The sequence below is a fragment of the Cherax quadricarinatus genome, chromosome 10 (genome assembly GCF_038502225.1).
Source record: "Cherax quadricarinatus isolate ZL_2023a chromosome 10, ASM3850222v1, whole genome shotgun sequence".
Lineage (NCBI taxonomy): Eukaryota > Metazoa > Arthropoda > Malacostraca > Decapoda > Parastacidae > Cherax > Cherax quadricarinatus.
Window position 1 is genome coordinate 57,952,342 of NC_091301.1, and position 23,317 is coordinate 57,975,658.

The 23,317-nt window shown below is 42.8% G+C and overlaps 1 protein-coding gene across 1 annotated transcript in view; it reads left to right on the forward strand.

The window, feature by feature from the left end:
- The window catches only part of LOC128687829 (uncharacterized), a 146,694-nt gene that overhangs the window by 86,997 nt on the left and 36,380 nt on the right, over positions 1-23,317 (forward strand). Inside the window, exon 3 of the mRNA XM_070083833.1 lies at positions 21,679-21,813. Coding sequence (XP_069939934.1) covers positions 21,679-21,813 — 135 coding nt within the window. The remainder of the gene's footprint in view (positions 1-21,678; positions 21,814-23,317) is intronic.

Sequence of the window (23,317 nt, forward strand, 5' to 3'; positions counted from 1 at the left end):
CAGATGATGTGAAGTTAATGAGGAGAATTAAATCTGATGAGGACCAGGCAGGACTTCAAAGAGACCTGGACAGACTGGACACCTGGTCCAGCAAATGGCTTCTCGAATTTAATCCTGCCAAATGCAAAGTCATGAAGATAGGGGAAGGGCACAGAAGACCACAGACAGAGTATAGGCTAGGTGGCCAAAGACTGCAAACCTCACTCAAGGAGAAAGATCTTGGGGTGAGTATAACACCGAGCATGTCTCCGGAAGCACACATCAATCAGATAACTACTGCAGCATATGGGCGCCTGGCAAACCTGAGAACAGCATTCCGATACCTTAGTAAGGAATCATTCAAGACACTGTACACCGTGTATGTCAGGCCCATACTGGAGTATGCAGCACCTGTTTGGAACCCGCACTTGATAAAGCACGTCAAGAAACTAGAGAAAGTACAAAGGTTTGCGACAAGGTTAGTTCCAGAGCTAAGGGGAATGTCCTATGAAGAAAGATTAAGGGAAATCGGCCTGACGACACTGGAGGACAGGAGGGTCAGGGGAGACATGATAACGACATATAAAATACTGTGTGGAATAGACAAGGTGGACAAAGACAGGATGTTCCAGGGAGGGGACACAGAAACAAGAGGCCACAATTGGAAGTTGAAGACACAAATGAGTCAGAGAGATAGTAGGAAGTATTTCTTCAGTCATAGAGTTGTAAGGCAGTGGAATAGCCTAGAAAATGACGTAGTGGAGGCAGGAACCATACACAGTTTTAAGACGAGGTTTGATAAAGCTCATGGAGCGGGGAGAGAGAGGGCCCAGTAGCAACCGGTGAAGAGGCGGGGCCAGGAGCTAGGACTCGACCCCTGCAACCACAAATAGGTGAGTACAAATAGGTGAGTACACACATACACACACGCATACATACACATACATACACACACACACACACACACACACAAAAAAAAAAAAAAAAAAAACACAAACAAAAAACAAAAAAAAAAAAACTTAAGGCACCCATGTTTCAAGCAGCCACTCTATCCCCCCTTCCCTCCCCCTTCCTCCTTCTCCCCTCCCCCTTAACTCCATCCCTCTCTCTCTCTCTCTCTCTCCCACACACATACACACAAACACACATATACTTGCCACATACACATACATACTTGCCATCTCTCCCCATCCTCCTAACCATCTCTCCCTTTCTCCTAACCATCTATCCCCTCCCTCTAACCATCTCTCCCCCCTAACCATCTATCCCCATCACCCTAACCCACTAACCATCTCTCTCCCTGCCCCTAACCTTCTCTCCCCCTTCGTTCTGTGGTGCAATGGGGCAATCAAGAACAAGGACGACAGCCAAGGGTCTGATAGACGAATCTTGCAGGGAGGATTGGGAAGTAGAGCTCAAAAAAAGGGAGGAAGACTGCAGAAGGAAACTAGACGAGCTTGGAAGGAAGATGGAGGAGAGGTTAGCTGCAGAGAGAAGAAAGTGGGAGCAACATGCCACAGTAGCAGAACCCAAGATACAGAGCTTAGAAGAGGAGCTGAGAAATCTGAAACAGCCTAGAGAAAAAAATTACAATACAAACATACCATCAGGAATATCTACATCAGACACAGACAAAGGGACTGGAGGAAGCAAGGGAGCTATACTCTATGCAAAGGTCCTATCAGGTCCACACGGGGCCAAGACAAAGACAGGGAGCACACTAGGACCAAATGGGAGGTCAGAAGACATTGAAGGAACTAGGGCATATGCAGGGACTCTACCAGACACTTATGGGGGCCAAGGAACAGGTGAGCAGGAAAGACAAACCAATGAGCATAGGGGTCACAGCTAGGGAAGGAACTAAAACACCTCAGAGGACGCAATGGGAGACACAGTGGGAGGTAGAAAGGAAGAGATCAGTTTTTGTCTATGGGCTCCAGGAAGACGAAGGGGAAACCTATGATGAAAGAAAACTGGAGGAGAAAAAAGTAATTGAAGGTATCACGAAGGCGACATAACCCAGGTGGCAAATTTTCGGAGAACTGGGTGGTTCTCAAAGTAATTTTCAAGGCAGAATCAACTCGAACCATGATCCTGCAGGAGAAAGCATGGTTGAGACACTGACTGGAGTTCCAGAGTGTGTACCTCGATTGAGACAGAACACAGGAGGAAAGGATGATACTGAAAGAGAGAGTGCAAAAACAAAAGGAATGGGAGGAAATGACAAAGAAAAGCAGAATAACCCAGGTACAGATGGAAGGACAAGCACACACCCCAGAAACACCTGCAGAAGGACTCCAACCACGACACCCCAAAGGCAACTGAACAATTTAAACCAACAATCACACACTTATCCCTCTGTCCCCACCACCCACTCCACAAACCCTATCTGTACAGCAACCTCCTATGGGAACTCTGCCCACACCCTTACCACAACCCCCCATAGGCCCCTGCCAGGGCTCCAAACCCCAATATTCCCCCAGGACCACAGTTTTAGAACAGAAATTGAAGGTTTGGTACACAAATGCAGGTGGATTAACGAATAAATATGAGTGGCATGAAAGAATCAACGAGAAGTCCCCAGACATCATAGCAGTTACAGAAACGAAACTCACCGAGACAATAACAGATGCAATCTTACCACCAGGATATCAGATCATGAGGAAAGATAGAAGGGGCAGAGGGGCAGGAGGGGTTGCACTGCTTGTAAAAAAAAGATGGAAATTCGATAATATGGGAGGCATAGACGAGATTGGAGAATGGGACTACATAGTAGGTACACTTCAGTCTGGGGAGCACAAGGTAGTCATTGCAGTGATGTATAATCTGCCACAGAACTGCAAGAGACCAAGAGAGGAATATGAAGAGAGCAGCAGAGCAATGGTGGACACACTGGCTGAGGTGGCAAGAAGAGCTCACTCCAGGAGAGCAAAGTTGCTGGTAATGGGGTTTTTCAACCAGAGGGAGATTGACTGGGAAAACCTGGAGCCACACAGGGGTCCCGAAACATGGAGAGCCAAGATGATGGATGTGGTACTGGAAAACCTCATGCACCAGCATAATAAGGACACTACCAGAGTGAGAGGGGAGGACGAACCAGCACGACTGGACCTTGTGTTCACCCTGGGCAGTTCAGACATTTAGAACATCACATTTAAGAGACCCCTAGGAGCTAGTGACCACGTGGTTCTGTGCTTCGAATACATAGTAGAGTTACAAATGGAGAGGGTAACAGGAGTTGAATATATATTTTTGAAATATATTTTTTTCGTTAGGTTCAGAATGATTTTGGCGAACTTATTGCACACACAAATTTTCGCTTGTCCTACATAGCAAGATGAGAGTTTCTATTTAAGCCAAGATCGCAAGTTCTGCCTATTCGGCATGACATATATATATATATATATATATATATATATATATATATATATATATATATATATATATATATATATATATATATATATATATATATAAATATATATATACATATATATATATATATATATATATATATATATATATATATATATTTATTATTATTCTTATCACACTGGCCGATTCCCACCAAGGCAGGGTGGCCCGAAAAAGAAAAACTTTCACCATCATTCACTCCATCACTGTCTTGCCAGAAGGGTGCTTTACACTACAGTTTTTAAACTGCAACATTAACACCCCTCCTTCAGAGTGCAGGCACTGTACTTCCCATCTCCAGGACTCAAGTCCGGCCTGCCGGTTTCCCTGAACCCCTTCATAAATGTTACTTTGCTCATACTCCAACAGCACGTCAAGTATTAAAAACCATTTGTCTCCATTCACTCCTATCAAACACGCTCATGCATACCTGCTGGAAGTCCAAGCCCCTCGCACACAAAACCTCCTTTACCCCCTCTCTCCAACCTTTCCTAGGCCGACCCCTACCCCGCCTTCCTTCCACTACAGACTGATACACTCTTGAAGTAATTCTGTTTCGCTCCATTCTCTCTACATGTCCGAACCACCTCAACAACCCTTCCTCAGCCCTCTGGACAACAGTTTTGGTAATCCCGCACCTCCTCCTAACTTCCAAACTACGAATTCTCTGCATTATATTCACACCACACATTGCCCTCAGACATGACATCTCCACTGCCTCCAGCCTTCTCCTCGCTGCAACATTCATCACCCACGCTTCACACCCATATAAGAGCGTTGGTAAAACTATACTCTCATACATTCCCCTCTTTGCCTCCAAGGACAAAGTTCTTTGTCTCCACAGACTCCTAAGTGCACCACTCACTCTTATATATATATATATATATATATATATATATATATATATATATATATATATATATATATATATATATATATATATATATATATATATTTATATTTATATATATTTATTTATTTATATATGCATATATATTTGTATCTATATTTATATATCGCTCATAAAGTTAATGCTTGCCTCAATTGCATTCTGGTAAGGAAGCGTTCCAATATTGTTGTAATTCTAGAACGTGGAGAGAGCAATGTTGTTAGTGTGCCAGAGCGAGGGTTCTCATGTGACTCTAGTTGCTGTCGACGACGTTAACGTAGTCATTGGTAGAACTCCAGCCTCTGCTAAATTCTGCTTCAGTCGGTAATTCTTTGCTAATTATTTTCATCTTAACGTAATCTAAAATAGCTGTAGTTAAAAATCAGATTAAAAGTGTATGATGATAAAGGTTTATATCTTAGAAGGATCGGGTGGGTATTTGCTACATAACAACAGTGAACGCTACAAGGATGGGGTGGATAAATGCTACATAACAACAGTGAACGCTACAAGGATGGGGTGGATAAATGCTACATAACAACAGTGAACGCTACAAGGATGGGGTGGACAAATGCTACATAACAACAGTGAACGCTACAAGGATGGGGTGGACAAATGCTACATAACAACAGTGAACGCTACAAGGATTGGGTGGACAAATGCTACATAACAACAGTGAACGATACAAGGATTGGGTGGACAAATGCTACATAACAACAGTGAACGCTACAAGGATTGGGTGGACAAATGCTACATAACAACAGTGAACGCTACAAGGATTGGGTGGATAAATGCTACATAACAACAGTGAACGCTACAAGGATTGGGTGGACAAATGCTACATAACAACAGTGAACGCTACAAGGATTGGGTGGACAAATGCTACATAACAACAGTGAACGCTACAAGGATTGGGTGGACAAATGCTACATAACAACAGTGAACGCTACAAGGATGGGTGGACAAATGCTACATAACAACAGTGAACGCTACAAGGATGGGTGGACAAATGCTACATAACAACAGTGAACGCTACAAGGATTGGGTGGACAAATGCTACATAACAACAGTGAACGCTACGAGGATGGGCGGACAAATGCCACCTAACAGCAGGGAGCAATGTAAGGGTACACTATGTCATCACTTAATGTTGCATTTCAACGTACCGTCCAGCAGTATAATATTTTATATATAGCAGGTGGTGTGCTCACCCTCACTCATAACTTGTATTCCCCCTCGTTGCTACCACTGCCTCATTACACCAGCACGGAAAAAACACCAGCTTCTCCAACATTCATTACACCTATTTTGCTTTCATAGCTCCTAGGTGTAAGTGGTGCGTACTCCTAGCAGTGTTTCTGGTGTGTTGAGTTCTCAGTTTCACCCAGCACTCAGTGAAGCCTTTTTTCCTGTCTTGCGGTGGTATACATGTAACTTCGCCTTCACTCATGTTTTGGTATCTGTCAATTTCCACACTTCAGGGATAATGGGAAGTAACTTAAGGACTTGAAACTTTCCTTGTCAGTGTCTTAAGTTCAGAGGATGACTCGGACTAGATTTCATTTGTGTAGGTTACAATCTGAGAATTTTATTTGGAAAAAAAATGGAGATTTTACATGCTTAAGATAACCTGAGAACACTTCTGATAGGCTTCAAACTTTCATTGCTGGTACTTTTTAGTTTATATTGCTTTTGGGATGTGTTGATATCAGTATACTAATTTGTATCACAACTTGCCGTGGTGACAATCCATGCCAAGTTGTGCAACACATCAGGTCTTCGTAACTAAGGGAATTTCAGTGCAACACGCTACCAAGGTGTAAATATATTTTCTCTGAGGCAGCAAATAACTAACACCACATGTGATATTTCTTCATTAATCTCTCACTGTATATTTCTACCTGCACGTGAATATTGTCAAATAACCGTCTGTCTGACTCCTATTATTGTTATAATTACACGGCAGACACTCATCTCTCCCTAGCAGTGGTAAATATAGATGCAGCTGCTGCAACAGTGGGCGCCACAGCAGCAGTAGTATAAGTAGCAGTAGCACCAGTTAGACACTCTGAATATCGATTCATTGATAAGGAAAACCTGAAGATGTGTTTGTGGTGTTTTTGCGCCACAACAACAATCATATGCTTTTAAAGTATATCTTACTTTAGTATTATCTTACTGTAGAATAACAAGCACCTCTCAGTGTTGGTGTTGGGCTGCAGTTCCGGGTCCTACTAGTGATGTTATTAGAGGTGTTTACGGAAACTCAACTACACAATATCTTCACCGTCAATGCCATACCTTCACCAGCAACATTGTATCTCCACCATCGCCACAATCCCTTCACCACTACTTCCCCAACTATAGTTTCACTACCAGTACCATAATTTACTATGAGCAACGTACCCTCACCATACATTCATGATCACCATCATTATACATCTAACCCTGCCACTTTACTATCACCACAGCAGCATACTATAAACACCACCACGATATCTTCAATACCACCACCAAACTTTCACCACCACCCTTCATACCTTCACCACCTCCACTGTTTAAGCAACAACAATGCCATACTTTCAACACCACCACTGTTCCTTCACAATACCTTACACAGCTCCACCATACATTCAAAACTACCAGACCTCCACCACGAATACTGTATCACAACTACCACCATATCATCACAACTACCACCATAACTTCACAGTAACTTTTAATTCTCAAAGAAGTCTTCGCAGCAGAGAAGAGAGATATATCATGATGACAGCAGCAGTAGTAACCGCCATAAAGCAACAACAGGAACAGCAGCTACCATGAAGGCAGCAGCAGCAGCAGCTACCGTGAAGGCAGCAGCAGCAGCTACCGTGAAGGCAGTAGCAGCAGCTACCATGAGGGCAGTAGCAGCACCTACTATGAAGGCAGCAGCAGAAGCTACCATGAAGGCAGCAGCAGCAGCTACCGTGAAGGCAGCAGCAGCAGCTACCGTGAAGGCAGTAGCAGCACCTACTATGAAGGCAGCAGCAGAAGCTACCATGAAGGCAGACGCAATAGCAGACACATAATTCAGGAGGGTCAGGTGTCAGATCTAAGCACTACCATAAAAAATTTTCTGTCCTGGGGTGAGAGATATAGGATAATGTTTAGAAAAGCTCCATAATCTGAACAGTATTGTGCCATAACAATTTATTGGAGTAAGAGACATGGGCGGATGAGAAAAATAGGGAGCAAATTTTCACAATACCATAAATTCTTGAAGTGAGAGTAATGGGCAGAAATGTAAAATAGATTCCAGAAAAAGTTGGATGGTCAGAACAAAATACGAGAGCACAGTATCAACATCCTTACTTCATAAGTATTCAACCTGCAACAAGCTCATCAATCTGATACCAAAAGAGATTACAACCTGATACCAGCAGAAATTTTTACCTGATACTATCAGAAATTTTTACCTGATACCAATAGAAATATTTACCTGATACCAGCAGAAATTTCAGTCTGATACCCGCAGAAATTTCAACCTGATACCAGCAAATTTTTTTTATCTGATACCAGCAGAAATTTTTACCTCATCCCAGCAAAAAATTAAATTTGATACTGGCAGAAATTCAACCTGATACAGCAGAAATTTAAACCTGATAAAAGTGGAAATTTTTGCCTGATGCCAATTTTAATCTGTTAGCAGCAAACCTTACATTTTGCTACCAGCAGACTATTCAACTTGCTACCTGCAGACTTTTCTACCAGCTACCAGCAGACTCTTCTACCTGCTGCTAGCAGACTCTTCTACCTGCTACCAGCAGACTGTTATACCTACCATCAGCAGACTCTTCTGCAAACTACCAGCAGACTTTTCTACCTGTTACCAGCAGACTCTTCTACCTTCTATCAGCAGACTATTCTACCTGCCACCAGCAGACTCTTATATCTACTATCAGCAGAATATTCTACCTACTATAAGCAGACTCTTCTACCTGCTACCAGCAGGCTACTTAACCTGTTACCTGCAGACTATTCAACCTGCTACCTGCAGACTATTTAACTTGCTATCAGCAGACTATTTATCCTGCTACCATCAGACTATTCAACTTGTTACGATGTTAATTACAGAAATACCTTCCACCACCACCACTGTTACAAAATGCTACCTCTAGTAACTGAAGACATCTCCGGAGAATACTAAAAGGTCATCTTACAGATCCTCCTCCAGCATCTAGACTGTTTCTGGTTGTGTAACTGTTTGTCAGAGTTAATTCTACTCCAGCTTTTTCCGTATATTTATATGGCTACTCAATCGCACTTTCGGATTGCTGCTGAGTGAATACTAACCAACGAAATAAAACTTGAGATCTTTAACCCTTTGTCAGGCAATGTCTGATATAATGGAATTTCACACTTAACTCCTTTAGAGTGGATAGAGTAACTCAATATAAGATGAATGAGGCCATATAAATGGAATTCTGATGGTTAGTTTCCGAGCAATTGCTAATCTGCGAAAGGCAGTTAAACTCGCCCATGTCTGAAATAGGGAGTATTAATTTGAATGTTGCAAACTTGCAATTGTTAATAAAACACCCAATAACTATTTTTAAAATTTATTATACAAATATAAAATATCAAAATCATTAATGGAACTTGTATCAAAACATTTTGTAAGTATTAGAAAAATATAAAAATGAAAGAAATAGCAACAAGGACACATTGCAAAGGGCTAAAACTTTCAAGTCCCATATTGCTGAGATTCATGAGGAAGAGCAATCATTGTATATTACTAATTGCTAGAATGGAAGTCTATGAAGTAAAGGGTCATTTTGGAGGTCAACCTGGGACCACTTAGGTTCAACTTGAAGAGCAAGATCGTCATAAATATGTTCCTCATCAGGGTACTCCTCGATCGTAATGCCTCTCTTTTTCTTGACTAATTTCTTCTTTTTGGCTGGCCTTTCTTCCTCCTCATCATCACTTGACACCTCTGCATCTGGTGGCAAGTATTCATCACCACTATCCAGCAATTCAGGGTCATCTACCTCTGGTTCTGAGCCACTGTCATCCAAAATGCAGACATATTTTGACCTGGTGTTGGAGGGCTAGCCATAAAACAATTTCTCATTGATCTGGAAGGACAATAAAAACGTTCTGTATACATCCAGACCACTACCGAATTCATATATGCAGTAGAATTTTTTTTATAAATATTTATTTTACTGAAAGTGGACTATGTCCCTACTCGGGCAGAGTCAGTCCTGACTGCCATTCTTTTGTTGCACTTTTTTCAACTGCTTGCTACACTCACATTATGCTTCACACAGACTTTATGTATATATCAAAATATGCCTAAATTATTCATGTACACACTAAACACAACAATCAGTACTTACCGACATTGTAGAGGGTAAAATCCAAGAATATATTAGTGACACTAGATTGAAAAAACCCACTCTGGGTGACACCAAGTCAGAAGTGTTTACATTTTGTTCTCTCAACCAATGGGAAGCCAGCAAACGCCATCACCACTTATCTGAAGCGACTCAGGGAAGGCTTGTGATTGGTCTGAATTAAAGAATGAGAATCCAGATGCGCGGTGCGAGTAGGATGACACGCATAATGGTGCATGTGTTTAAAGGCAGTCAAACCTGCCTCTACCCGACAAAAGGTAACAAATTTGTTTAGGTGGAAATAATTACAGTTAATGTAACTTGAATAATTAAGGAGATAAGCTCCTACTCAACTCTTCGAGTATAACTTGGTATACTTATATACGACACCCGTTCTTATTCTTTACTTATATATGGTGCTATAGGCACTATCTTTATTATAAAATAAGTTATAATACTTTTATGAGTATGTATCATTTGGTACTTTGCTTTGATGAGGGTGTGTGAGTGTAGGTGTGAGTGCTCGGATTGACTCGACGTATACTTAGAATGTGACTGACATTAACAAGTCAATAGATAAGCTAACTTCTGGATCATCGAGGCAGTCAAACAGCTTGCGAAACAGCAGTAATGCTGGAAGCAGCAGTGAACAGCACAGCATCAGACAAGGAATCAAGGACACCAAAACGACCCTAACTGCCGACCTTCAACAGATCCTACACCAAAGGTATAAAACTCCCTTGTTACTGTAATTCATAAGAACATAAGAACATAAGAAAGGAGGATCACTGCAGCAGGCCTGTTGGGTCATACTCGGCAGGTCCTTTACAATCCATCCCACTAACAAAGCATTTGCCCAACCCAATTTTCAATGCCATCCAAGAAATAAGCTCTGATAACTCTATCAACTCATTTGCAAGTCCCACTCAAATCCAACCCCTCCCACTCATATATTTATCCAACCTAAATTTGAAGCTACCTAAAGTCCTAGCCTCAATAACCCAACTAGGTAGACTGTTCCACTCATCAACTACCCTATTTCCAAACCAATACTTTCCTATGTCCTATCTGAATCTAAACTTGTCTAATTTAAATCCATTACTGCGGGTTCTCTCTTGGAGAGATATCCTCAAGACCTTATTAATATCCCCTTTATTAATGCCTATCTTCCACTTATACACTTCGATCAGGTCTCCCCTCATTCTTCGTCTAACAAGTGAATGTAATTTAAGAGTCTTCAATCTTTCTTCATAAGGAAGATTTCTAATGCTATGTATTAATTTAGTCATTCTATGCTGAATGTTTTCTAACGAATTTACGTCCATTCTGTAATATGGAGACCAGAACTGAGCTGCATAATATAGGTGAGGCCTTACTAATGATGTATAAACCTGCAGTATGACCTCTGGACTTCTGTTGCTTACACTTCTTGATATAAATCCCAGCAATCAATTTGCCTTATTACGCACGCTTAGGCACTGCTGTCTTGGTTGCTGCTTACCATAACCCCCAAATCCTTTTCGCATTCTATACAGCTAAGTTTAACATTTTTAAGCTGGTAGGTGCTAGGGTTATGGACATTTCCGAGCTGTAGAACTTTACATTTATCTTCATTGAACTGCATCTGCCACTTTTCTGACCACGAATTGAGTTTGTCTAAATCCTCCTGAAGTTGTGAGACATCAACGTCTGAATCGATTATTCTACCTATCTTCGTGTCATCAGCAAATTTGCTTATGTCACTAGTAATTCCCTCGTCAATGTCGTTTATATATATTATAAACAACAATGGGCCTAAAACTGATCCCTGCAGAACGCCACTTGTTACAGATCCCCACTCAGATTTAACCCCATTTATGCACACTCTCTGCTTCCTATTAGTGTGCCATGACTCGATCCATAACAGCATTTTAACCCCAGTGCCATGAGCAGCCACTTTCTTCAACAGTCTCTGATGTGGTACTCTAACGAAAGCCTTAATAAAATCTAAATAAACAATATCTAATTCTTTATCCTGATCAACGGCCTCAAAAGCTTTCCTGAAGAAAGTTAATAAATTAGTTAGACAGGAACGGCGCCTGGTGAAACCATGTTGAGTATCATTAATCAAATTATGCCTATCCCAGTACCAACAATACCACCAGTCAGATGACATTCTTCTTTGCAAATATACAGGGTCTAAAGCCAGCAACAAGCAACAAAATACCTTTTATCCGTTGACTGCTTGCAGAGGCAAAGGCAATGCTCGCGGTTTTCACTGAGACCCACATAAAGGATCACTTGGACAACGAAATATGGATCCCAGGTTACAACTTATACAGATGTGACAGAGTGAACAGCCAAAAAAAAAAGGGGGGGGGGGTTGGCCTGTACATTGCAGAGTCACTTGTTTGCACAGAACTGCTTAATGCCTCAAATGATGTAGTGGAAGTTTTAGCAGTAAAGGTCGAGAATCAAGACCTAGTCATTGTGGTAGTCTACAAGCCTCCAGATGCAACATCCCAGCAATTCCAGGAACAGCTGCTAAAAATTGACCACTGTCTGGAAAATCTTCCAGCTCCTGCACCCAACATCTTGCTCCTGGGGGATTTCAACTTAAGGCACCTAAAATGGAGGAATATAGCAAATAATATTCTTGCAGTAATAACACCAGGAGGCAGCTCTGATGAAAACTCACACTCACACGAGCTTTTAAATCTCTGCACAAAATTCAATTTAAACCAGCAAATAATAGAGCCTACTAGACTGGAGAATACACTAGACCTCATCTTCACTAACAATGATGATCTGATAAGAAATGTCACCATATCAAAAACAATATACTCAGATCAAAACATAATTGAGGTTCAGACATGTATGCGTGGAGCCCCAGACCGACAAAATGAGACTAGTCACGAGGGAGCATTCACCAAATTCAACTTCAATAACAAAAACATAAAGTGGGACCAAGTAAACCAAGTCCTAACCGATATAAGCTGGGAAGATATACTAAGCAACACAGACCCCAACTTATGCCTAGAACAGATTAACTTGGTGGCACTCGATGTATGCACAAGGCTTATTCCTCTAAGAAAAAGGAGGAGTAGATGTAAAATAGAAGGAGTCAGGCGCTCCCTTTACAGGCGACGGAAAAAAATAACAGAGCGGCTAAAAGAGGTCAATATATCTGAAATGCGTAGGGAGACACTGGTCAGAGAAATAGCAAGCATCGAACTTAAGCTAAAGGAATCTTATAGGAGTCAGGAATCGCGGGAAGAACTAAAAGCCATAAATGAAATCGAAAGAAACCCAAAGTATTTCTTCTCCTATGCCAAATCAAAGTCGAGAACAACGTCCAGTATTGGACACCTACTTAAACAAGATGGGTCCTACACAGATGACAGCAAGGAAATGAGTGAGCTACTAAAGTCCCAATATGACTCAGTTTTTAGCAAGCCGCTAACCAGACTGAGAGTCGAAGAACAAAATTAATTTTTTATGAGAGAGCCACAGAATCTGGTTAACACAAGCCTATCCGATGTTATCCTGACGCCCAATGACTTCGAACAGGCGATAAATGACATGCCCATGCACTCTTCCCCAGGGCCAGACTCATGGAACTCCGTGTTTTTCAAGAACTGCAAGAAGCCCCTATCATGAGCCTTTTCCATCCTATAGAGAGGGAGGATGAACACGGGGGTCGTCCCACAGTTACTGAAAACAACAGACATAGCCCCACTCCACAAAGGTGGCAGTAAAGCAACAGCAAAGAACTACAGACCGATAGCACTAACATCCCATATCATAAAAATCTTTGAAAGGGTCCTAAGAAGCAAGATCACCACCCATCTAGAAACCCATCAGTTACACAACCCAGGACAACATGGGTTTAGAACAGGTCGCTTCTGTCTGTCTCAACTATTGGATCACTACAACAAGGTCCTAGATGCACTAGAAGACAAAAATAATGCAGATGTAATATATACAGACTTTGCAAAAGCCTTCGACAAGTGTGACCATGGCGTAATAGCGCACAAAATGCGTGCTAAAGGAATAACAGGAAAAGTCGGTCGATGGATCTATAATTTCCTCACTAACAGAACACAGAGAGTAGTCGTCAACATAGTAAAGTCCGAGGCAGCTATGGTGAAAAGCTCTTTTCCACAAGGCACAGTACTCGCTCCCATCTTGTTCCTCATCCTCATATCCGACATAGACAAGGATGTCAGCCACAGCACCGTGTCTTCCTTTGCAGATGACACCCGAATCTGCATGACAGTGTCTTCCATTGCAGACACTGCAAGGCTCCAGGCGGACATCAACCGAATCTTTCAGTGGGCTGCAGAAAACAATATGAAGTTCAAGGATGAGAAATTTCAATTACTCAGATATGGTAAACACGAGGAAATTAAATCTTCATCAGAGTACAAAACAAATTCTGGCCACAAAATAGAGCGAAACACCAACGTCAAAGACCTGGGAGTGATCATGTCGGAGGATCTCACCTTCAAGGACCATAACATTGTATCAATCGCATCTGTTAGAAAAATGACAGGATGGATAATGAGAACCTTCAAAACTAGGGGACCAAGTTCCCCTCTTAACCCGGGGACTCACAACAGGAGGATTACTATGAATCCTCTTGTTCTCCTCCGTTAATCACCGTATCTCCAGCTTAGCAACCCTAAGCTCTTCTTCTTCTTCTTCTTCTTCTTCTTCTTCTTATTATTATTATTATTATTATTATTATTATTATTATTATTATTATTATTATTATTATTATTATTATTATTATTATTATTATTAGTAATGATGTATGCCCCAGCTCACCATTGGAGACATGCTTTACCAAAAACAATGTAAATAACACGAACTGAGGAGAACGGTGTTCTCCCAGACAGAGCAGAGATGGAGGTGTTACTACAGTCAGGAACAACGTGTGACAGTGAGGGAGAGAGAATATTATTATTATTATAATCAAGGGGGAGTGCTAAACCCGTACGACTATGCAGCACCTGTGGGGGGATGTGGAAGGTATTCAGGCTTAACTCAGGGAATTGGAGCACAGATCCAATTCCCTAGATCAAGAGCCTCTCACCACCGTCAAGGAACCTTCCTTTAGGGAAGAGAGAGAGAGAGAGAGAGAGAGAGAGAGAGAGAGAGAGAGAGAGAGAGAGAGAGAGAGAGAGAGAGAGAGAGAGAGAGAGAGAGAGAGAGAGAGAGAGAGAGAGAGAGAGAGAGAGAAGGCCGTCAGATACAACTCGTTCCAGTTTACTCTTGACAAGGACTGCGAAACAATTGGGCAGGTGGCAGTGTTGGCAGTGTTGGCAGTGTTGGGAGTGTTGGCAGTGTTGGCAGTGTTGGCAGTGTTGGCAGTGTTGGCAGTGTTGGGAGTGTTGGCAGTGTTGGCAGTGTTGGCAGTGTTGGGAGTGTTGGCAGTGTTGGCAGTGTTGGCAGTGTTGGGAGTGTTGGCAGTGTTGGCAGTGTTGGCAGTGTTGGGAGTTTTGGCAGTGTTGGCAGTGTTGGCAGTGTTGGGAGTATTGGCAGTGTTGGCAGTGTTGGGAGTATTGGCAGTGTTGGCAGTGTTGGCAGTGTTGGGAGTGTTGGGAGTGTTGGGAGTGTTGGGAGTGTTGGGAGTGTTGGGAGTGTTGGGAGTGTTGGCAGTGTTGGCAGTGTTGGCGGTGTTGACAGTGTTGGGAGTGTTGGGAGTGTTGGCAGTGTTGGGAGTGTTGGGAGTGTTGGGAGTGTTGGGAGTGTTGGCAGTGTTGGGAGTGTTGGGAGTGTTGGGAGTGTTGGGAGTGTTGGGAGTGTTGGCAGTGTTGGGAGTGTTGGGAGTGTTGGCAGTGTTGGCAGTGTTGGGAGTGTTGGCAGTGTTGGCAGTGTTGGGAGTGTTGGCAGTGTTGGGAGTGTTGGCAGTGTTGGCAGTGTTGGGAGTGTTGGCAGTGTTGGGAGTGTTGGGAGTGTTGGGAGTGTTGGCAGTGTTGGGAGTGTTGGGAGTGTTGGCAGTGTTGGGAGTGTTGGGAGTGTTGGCAGTGTTGGGAGTGTTGGGAGTGTTGGCAGTGTTGGGAGTGTTGGGAGTGTTGGCAGTGTTGGCAGTGTTGGGAGTGTTGGGAGTGTTGGTAGTGTTGGCAGTGTTGGCAGTGTTGGCAGTGTTGGGAGTGTTGGGAGTGTTGGGAGTGTTGGTAGTGTTGGCAGTGTTGGCAGTGTTGGCAGTGTTGGCAGTGTTGGAAGTGTTGGGAGTGGAAATATAAACACAAATGCAGTATAATGTGATCCTTTATTGACAACGTTTCACCCACACAGTGGGCTTTTTCAAGTCACACACGGATCTACCTGGGGTTGGAAGGTACGAGAGTATTTATAGTCATGTTCAGAATGTTGAGGTCAGGTGGAGAATGCTGCATCTGATGATCTACCGGGTGGGGTTATAGAGTCTTGGGTAGCTAGGTAGGGGTATTGGACAAGTTGTAGACCTTCTGCAGTGTTCTATGTTCTTATGTGGGATAGCGATGAAGAAGTTTCTTGGCGAGTGGTTCAGCTATGTTATAGAAGCCATTGTTCTGGTTGAAATTGTTGGTTGTAGAGATAAGCGATGATTCCAGGATTCTTCTGTATTGAGTGTTGTCTTCTGTGGCTATAAGTCTTGAGTTTCTGTAGTTAATTAAATGGTTGTGTGAATTGCGATGTTGTACACAGGCATTCCTTGGCAGTGTTGGCAGTGTTGGCAGTGTTGACAGTGTTGGTAGTGTTGGAAGTGTTGGGAGTGTTGGCAGTGTTGGTAGTGTTGGCAGTGTTGGCAGTGTTGGCAGTGTTGGCAGTGTTGGCAGTGTTGGCAGTGTTGTTAGTGTTGGCAGTGTTGTTAGTGTTGGCAGTGTTGGCAGTGTTGGCAGTGTTGTTAGTGTTGGCAGTGTTGGCAGTGTTGGCAGTGTTGGCAGTGTTGGCAGTGTTGGCAGTGTTGACAGTGTTGGTAGTGTTGGCAGTGTTGGCAGTGTTGGCAGTGTTGGCAGTGTTGGCAGTGTTGGCAGTGTTGGCAGTGTTGGTAGTGTTGGCAGTGTTGGCAGTGTTGGCAGTGTTGGGAGTGTTGGGAGTGTTGGGAGTGTTGGTAACCACCAACACTACCTCTACAACCACTATCATCAACCACCATCGCCACCTCTACCACCACTATCATCAACCACCATCACCACCTCTACCACCACTGTCATCAACCACCATCACCACCTCTACCACCACCACCATCAACCACCATCACCACCTCTACCACCACCACCATCAACCACCATCACCACCTCTACCACCACTTTCAACAACCACCATCACCACCTCTACCACCACTATCATCAACCACCATCACCACCTCTACCACCACCACCATCAACCACCATCACCACCTCTACCACCACTTTCAACAACCACCATCACCACCTCTACCACCACTATCATCAACCACAATCACCACTTCTACCACCACTATCATCAATCACCATCACCACCTCCACCACCACTATCATCAACTACCATCACCACCTCCACCACTACTATCATCAACCACCATCGCCACATCAACCATCACCACATCAACCACCACTATCATCAACCACCATCACCACCTCTACCACCACTCTCATCAACCACCATCACCACCTCTACCACCACTATCATCAACCACCATCGCCACCTCTACCACCACTATCATCAACCACCATCACCACCTCTACCACCACTATCATCAACCACCATCGCCACCTCTACCACCACTATCATCAACCACCATCACCACCTCTACCACCACTATCATCAACCACCATCACCACCTCTACCACCACCACCATCAACCACCATCACCACCTCTACCACCACTCTCATCAACCACCATCACCACCTCTACCACCACTATCATCAACCACCATCGCCACCTCTACCACCACTATCATCAACCACCATCACCACCTCTACCACCACCACCATCAACCACCATCACCACCTCTACCACCACTTTCAACAACCACCATCACCACCTCTACCACCACTATCATCAACCACAATCACCACCTCTACCACCACTATCATCAATCACCATCACCACCTCCACCACCACTATCATCAACTACCATCACCACCTCCACCACTACTATCATCAACCACCATCGCCACATCAACCATCACCACATCAACCACCACTATCATCAACCACCATCACCACCTCTACCACCACTCTCATCAACCACCATCACCACCTCTACCACCACTATCATCAACCACCATCGCCACCTCTACCACCACTATCATCAACCACCATCACCACCTCTACCACCACTATCATCAACCACCATCGCCACCTCTACCACCACTATCATCAACCACCATCACCACCTCTACCACCACTATCATCAACCACCATCACCACCTCTACCACCACCACCATCAACCACCATCACCACCTCTACCACCACTTTCAACAACCACCATCACCACCTCTACCACCACTATCATCAACCACCATCACCACCTCTACCACCACTATCATCAACCACCATCACCACCTCTACCACCACTATCATCAACCACCATCACCACCTCTACCACCACTATCATCAACCACCATCACCACCTCCACCACTACTATCATCAACCACCATCACCACATCAACCACCACTATCATCAACCACCATCACCACCTCTACCACCACTATCATCAACCACCATCACCACCTCCACCACTACTATCATCAACCACCATCACCACATCAACCGCCACTATCATCAACTACCATCACCACCTCCACCACTACTATCATCAACCACCATCACCACCACTACCACCACTATCATCAACTACCATCACCACCACTACCACCACTACCACCACTATCATCAACCACCATCACCACATCAACCACCACTATCATCAACCACCATCACAACCTCTACCACCACTATCATCAACCACCATCACCACATCAACCACCATCACCACCTCTACCACCACTATCATCAACCACCATCACCACATCAACCACCACTATCATCAACCACCATCACCACATCAACCACCACTATCATCAACCACCATCACCACCACTACCATCACTATTATTCTTGGCAACACAACTTTAAGTTGTAGTCAAGTCTTCTGTAAATAAATGAGAGACGAAACAGTAACAACTTAAGCTGAACAAAAACAATAACAGCTGACAACATCTTTATTAACCAAGATTTTGTTAAACTATTGTTTAGACAAGATAAATATTTGCAGTTAAGAAAATATTAATTGTGTAAGAATGGTATACAATACCGACAAGATGGAATTAAGACACATGTGCAACATTTGGCTATCTTTATTGTAGACGTTTCGCCATCCAGTGGCTTTATCAATACAAATTCTAGGACATAGTTCTACTGTCTTCAAGTTATGTCTTAGAATCTGTATTGTTAAAGCCACTGGATGGCGAAACGTCTACAATAAAGATACCCAGATGTTGCACATGTGTCTTAATTTCAAAATAATAATTAATATCCTAAAATTAATTTTCACAGAAATATTATATAATGGTGATGGTACAACACCCATATTATGTGATGGTATGAAATACCATACCATGGTTATGGTTTAAGTATTTATGTAGCTCCTTTCTCTTGGGAAGCGTTAAACCCGTAAAGGGTCACACAGCGCCTGGAAATGGAAGGTAATCATGTTTGATTCAAGGATGAGGGGTGCAGCTTTTATACCTTAGATCAAGGGTCATTCACTAGCATCAAGGCATCCCTTGCTGTCCGTGAAGGAAAGTGTTCTTGATGGAAGATAACCGATCCACGGTTACTCACAGAAGTGTGAGATGTACTCTGACATCAGTGGTGCTGCTACAAGTTAACCGACCCACAGTTACTCACAGCAGTGTGAGACGTACTCTGACATCAGTGGTGCTGCTACAAGATAACCGACCCACGGTTACTCACAGCAGTGTGAGATGTACTCTGACATCAGTGGTGCTGCTACAAGTTAACCGACCCACAATTACTCACAGCAGTGTGAGACGTACTCTGACATCAGTGGTGCTGCTACAAGATAACCGACCCACGGTTACTCACAGCAGTGTGAGATGTACTCTGACATCAGTGGTGCTGCTACAAGTTAACCGACCCACAATTACTCACAGCAGTGTGAGACGTACTCTGACATCAGTGGTGCTGCTACAAGATAACCGACCCACGGTTACTCACAGCAGTGTGAGATGTACTCTGACATCAGTGGTGCTGCTACAAGTTAACCGACCCACAGTTACTCACAGCAGTGTGAGACGTACTCTGACATCAGTGGTGCTGCTACAAGATAACCGACCCACGGTTACTCACAGCAGTGTGAGATGTACTCTGACATCAGTGGTGCTGCTACAAGATAACCGACCCACGGTTACTCACAGCAGTGTGAGATGTACTCTGACATCAGTGGTGCTGCTACAAGATAACCGACCCACGGTTACTCACAGCAGTGTGAGATGTACTCTGACATCAGTGGTGCTGCTACAAGATAACCGACCCACAGTTACTCACAGCAGTGTGAGATGTACTCTGACATCAGTGGTGCTGCTACAAGATAACCGACCCACGGTTACTCACAGCAGTGTGAGATGTACTCTGACATCAGTGGTGCTGCTACAAGATAACCGACCCACAGTTACTCACAGCAGTGTGAGACGTACTCTGACATCAGTGGTGCTGCTACAAGATAACCGACCCACAGTTACTCACAGCAGTTTGAGACGTACTCTGACATCAGTGGTGTTGCTACAAGGTAACCGACCCACAGTTACTCACAGCAGTTTGAGACGTACTCTGACATCAGTGGTGCTGCTACAAGATAACATACCCACAGTTACTCACAGCAGTGCAAGACGTACTCTGACACCAGTTGTGCTCCTACAAGATAACATACCCACAGTTAATCACAGCAGTTTGAGACGTACTCTGGCACCAGTGGAACTGCTACAAGATAACATACCCACAGTTACTCACAGCAGTGCAAGACTGACACAGGCACCAGTGGTGCTGCTACAAGATAACATACCCACAGTTACCCACAGCAGTGCAAGACTTACACTGACACCAGTGGTGCTGCTACAAGATATACCCACAGTTACCCACAGCAGTGCAAGACTTACACTGACACCAGTGGTGCTGCTACAAGATAACATACCCACAGTTACCCACAGCAGTGCAAGACTTACACTGACACCAGTGGTGCTGCTACAAGATAACATACCCACAGTTACCCACAGCAGTGCAAGACTTACACTGACACCAGTGGTGCTGCTACAAGATAACATACCCACAGTTACCCACAGTATTGCAAGACTTACACTGACACCAGTGGTGCTGCTACAAGATAACATACCCACAGTTACTCACAGTATTGCAAGACTTACACTGACACCAGTGGTGCTGCTACAAGATAACATACCCACAGTTACCCACAGTATTGCAAGACTTGCTCACACATAAGCCAGCTTTATCCACTAATGAAAGACTCGTATGTAAGGTGAATGACATCAAAATTTAGACTAACCCTGCTATTATATGTAACTGAATTCTAGTCTCGTCTGGTCTACACCAGACAAAACAGGATGCAGTAGTGTAATCTAAACCTAATTGACCCTATAGACAATGAGGGGAGTGTACGTTCGTCAGTCCCCCATGTTGCGTTGATGGGAAACGCTCCAATAACAATTATCATTGCACGCTCTAAGCACCACCAAGCTCTTACGTAGTAACGGTGATAGGCATTTATCTAGCAGATGATGCAATTTACAGAATATTGCTAAGGGTAATCCGGGGAAATTACATGTGTTGCATTTGCTGAAGGGGTGGAAGGTGGTAGCATGTTATATACCATTCTCTGGCGGGTGATCACTCATGTCGTGGGTGAGTGGGTGAGATGGGTGCCATTTCTGGAAATGTTTGTCTGCCCTCTCGTTTTTTCCCTCTATGATTCTCTCTCGATCTCTCTTTATCACTGACGGACATCTCCTCTCCCCATACAGATCTCCACTGGCACAGGCATCGTGAGCCAGTTTGTCAACCTCAACGTGATAGTTCCTGAAGCCTTTATTCTGGGCAACAGTGAATATCATGTTGAGACAGCCTCACCGATCAACCTCTTCTGCATCATCGAGCAGGTGAGTGGTGACAGGTACAGGCAGTAGTAATATATACAGGTGAGTGGTGGCAGAATCAGAGACACAAATGCAGTTTAATGCGATCCTTTATTGGCAACGTTTCGCCCACACAGTGGACCTTATCTCCATCTACCGGAGGTGCTGAAGGATACAGGTGGGTGGTGACTATCATCATAGGTGGGTGGTGTGTATGTGGGACTGACAAATATACAGAAATCTAGCAGCTGTGTTGGTGAGTGTTTCTCGCAAGAGAACAAGTTATATCACGTTATCTCAGACTAATCATTATTTAAATACTTAATTAGTTATCCGTGAAAGAGTGACTTAAGTAGTTGGGAGATTATGTTTTTCTTCCATAGATATTGCTTAAACGTTGAAACATTTGCTCAGTTAGGGTCAGAATTTCCACGATTGACTTTTTTGCTTAAAAAAAATATTGAGCATCACACAAGTGAACGACTGCAGTCTTCAGTGCCGGATGGGCTGAACGGATTCTGGGAGACCGGCAGGTCGGACTTGATTCCTGGAGATGGGAAGTACAATGTCTGCAGTCTGAAGGAGGGGTGTTAATGTTGCAGTTTTATAACTGTAGTGTAAAGCTTCCCTCTGGCAAGACAGTGATGGAGTGAATGATCGTGAAAGTTTTTCCTTTTACGGGCCACCCTGCCTTGGTGGGAGACGGCCGATGAGTTATTATATCAAATAAATTATATATATATATATATATATATATATATATATATATATATATATATATATATATATATATATATATATATATATATATATATATATATATATATATATATATATATATATGCATATATATATGCATATATATATATATATATATATATTTATATATATATATATATATATATATATATATATATATATATATATATATATATATATATATATATATATATATATATATATATATATATATATATTTGTAGTCCAGAGTTCATAGATGAGGAAATATAAAAAAATTATGAAATATGTAATGATTTGAAATAACCAAGAAACGTAATTGATAAATCCTTTAAAATTGCTAGAAATACTTTTTACAATCCAAAAAGGGACAACCAGCCTTATTCAACTAAAAATATGTTGGTTCTCCCTTACCATGAAAACTTGGTTGATATGCCTTCTCTTCTTAAGACTTTTAATATTAAAGTTGTATTTAAAAATCTTGATACAGTAAAAAAACTTTTGATAAAGAATTCCCCCCAAAATGCTGATGGATGTGTCTATAAGATTCCTTGTAAAATTTGCGATAAAGTTTATTACGGTCAAACTGGTAAAAATCTCGAACTAAGATTAAAACAACATAAATATAGCATTAGAACTGGACAAGATTCCAATGTTCTATTTATTCATGTAAGAGATTTTAACCATCCAATTGATTTTCAAAAAGTTGAGAAAGTAGTATCAAGCAAGTCCATGGTCGACAGGAATATAATTGAATCTTGTTTCATAAAAAGCAGTTTTGACAATAATA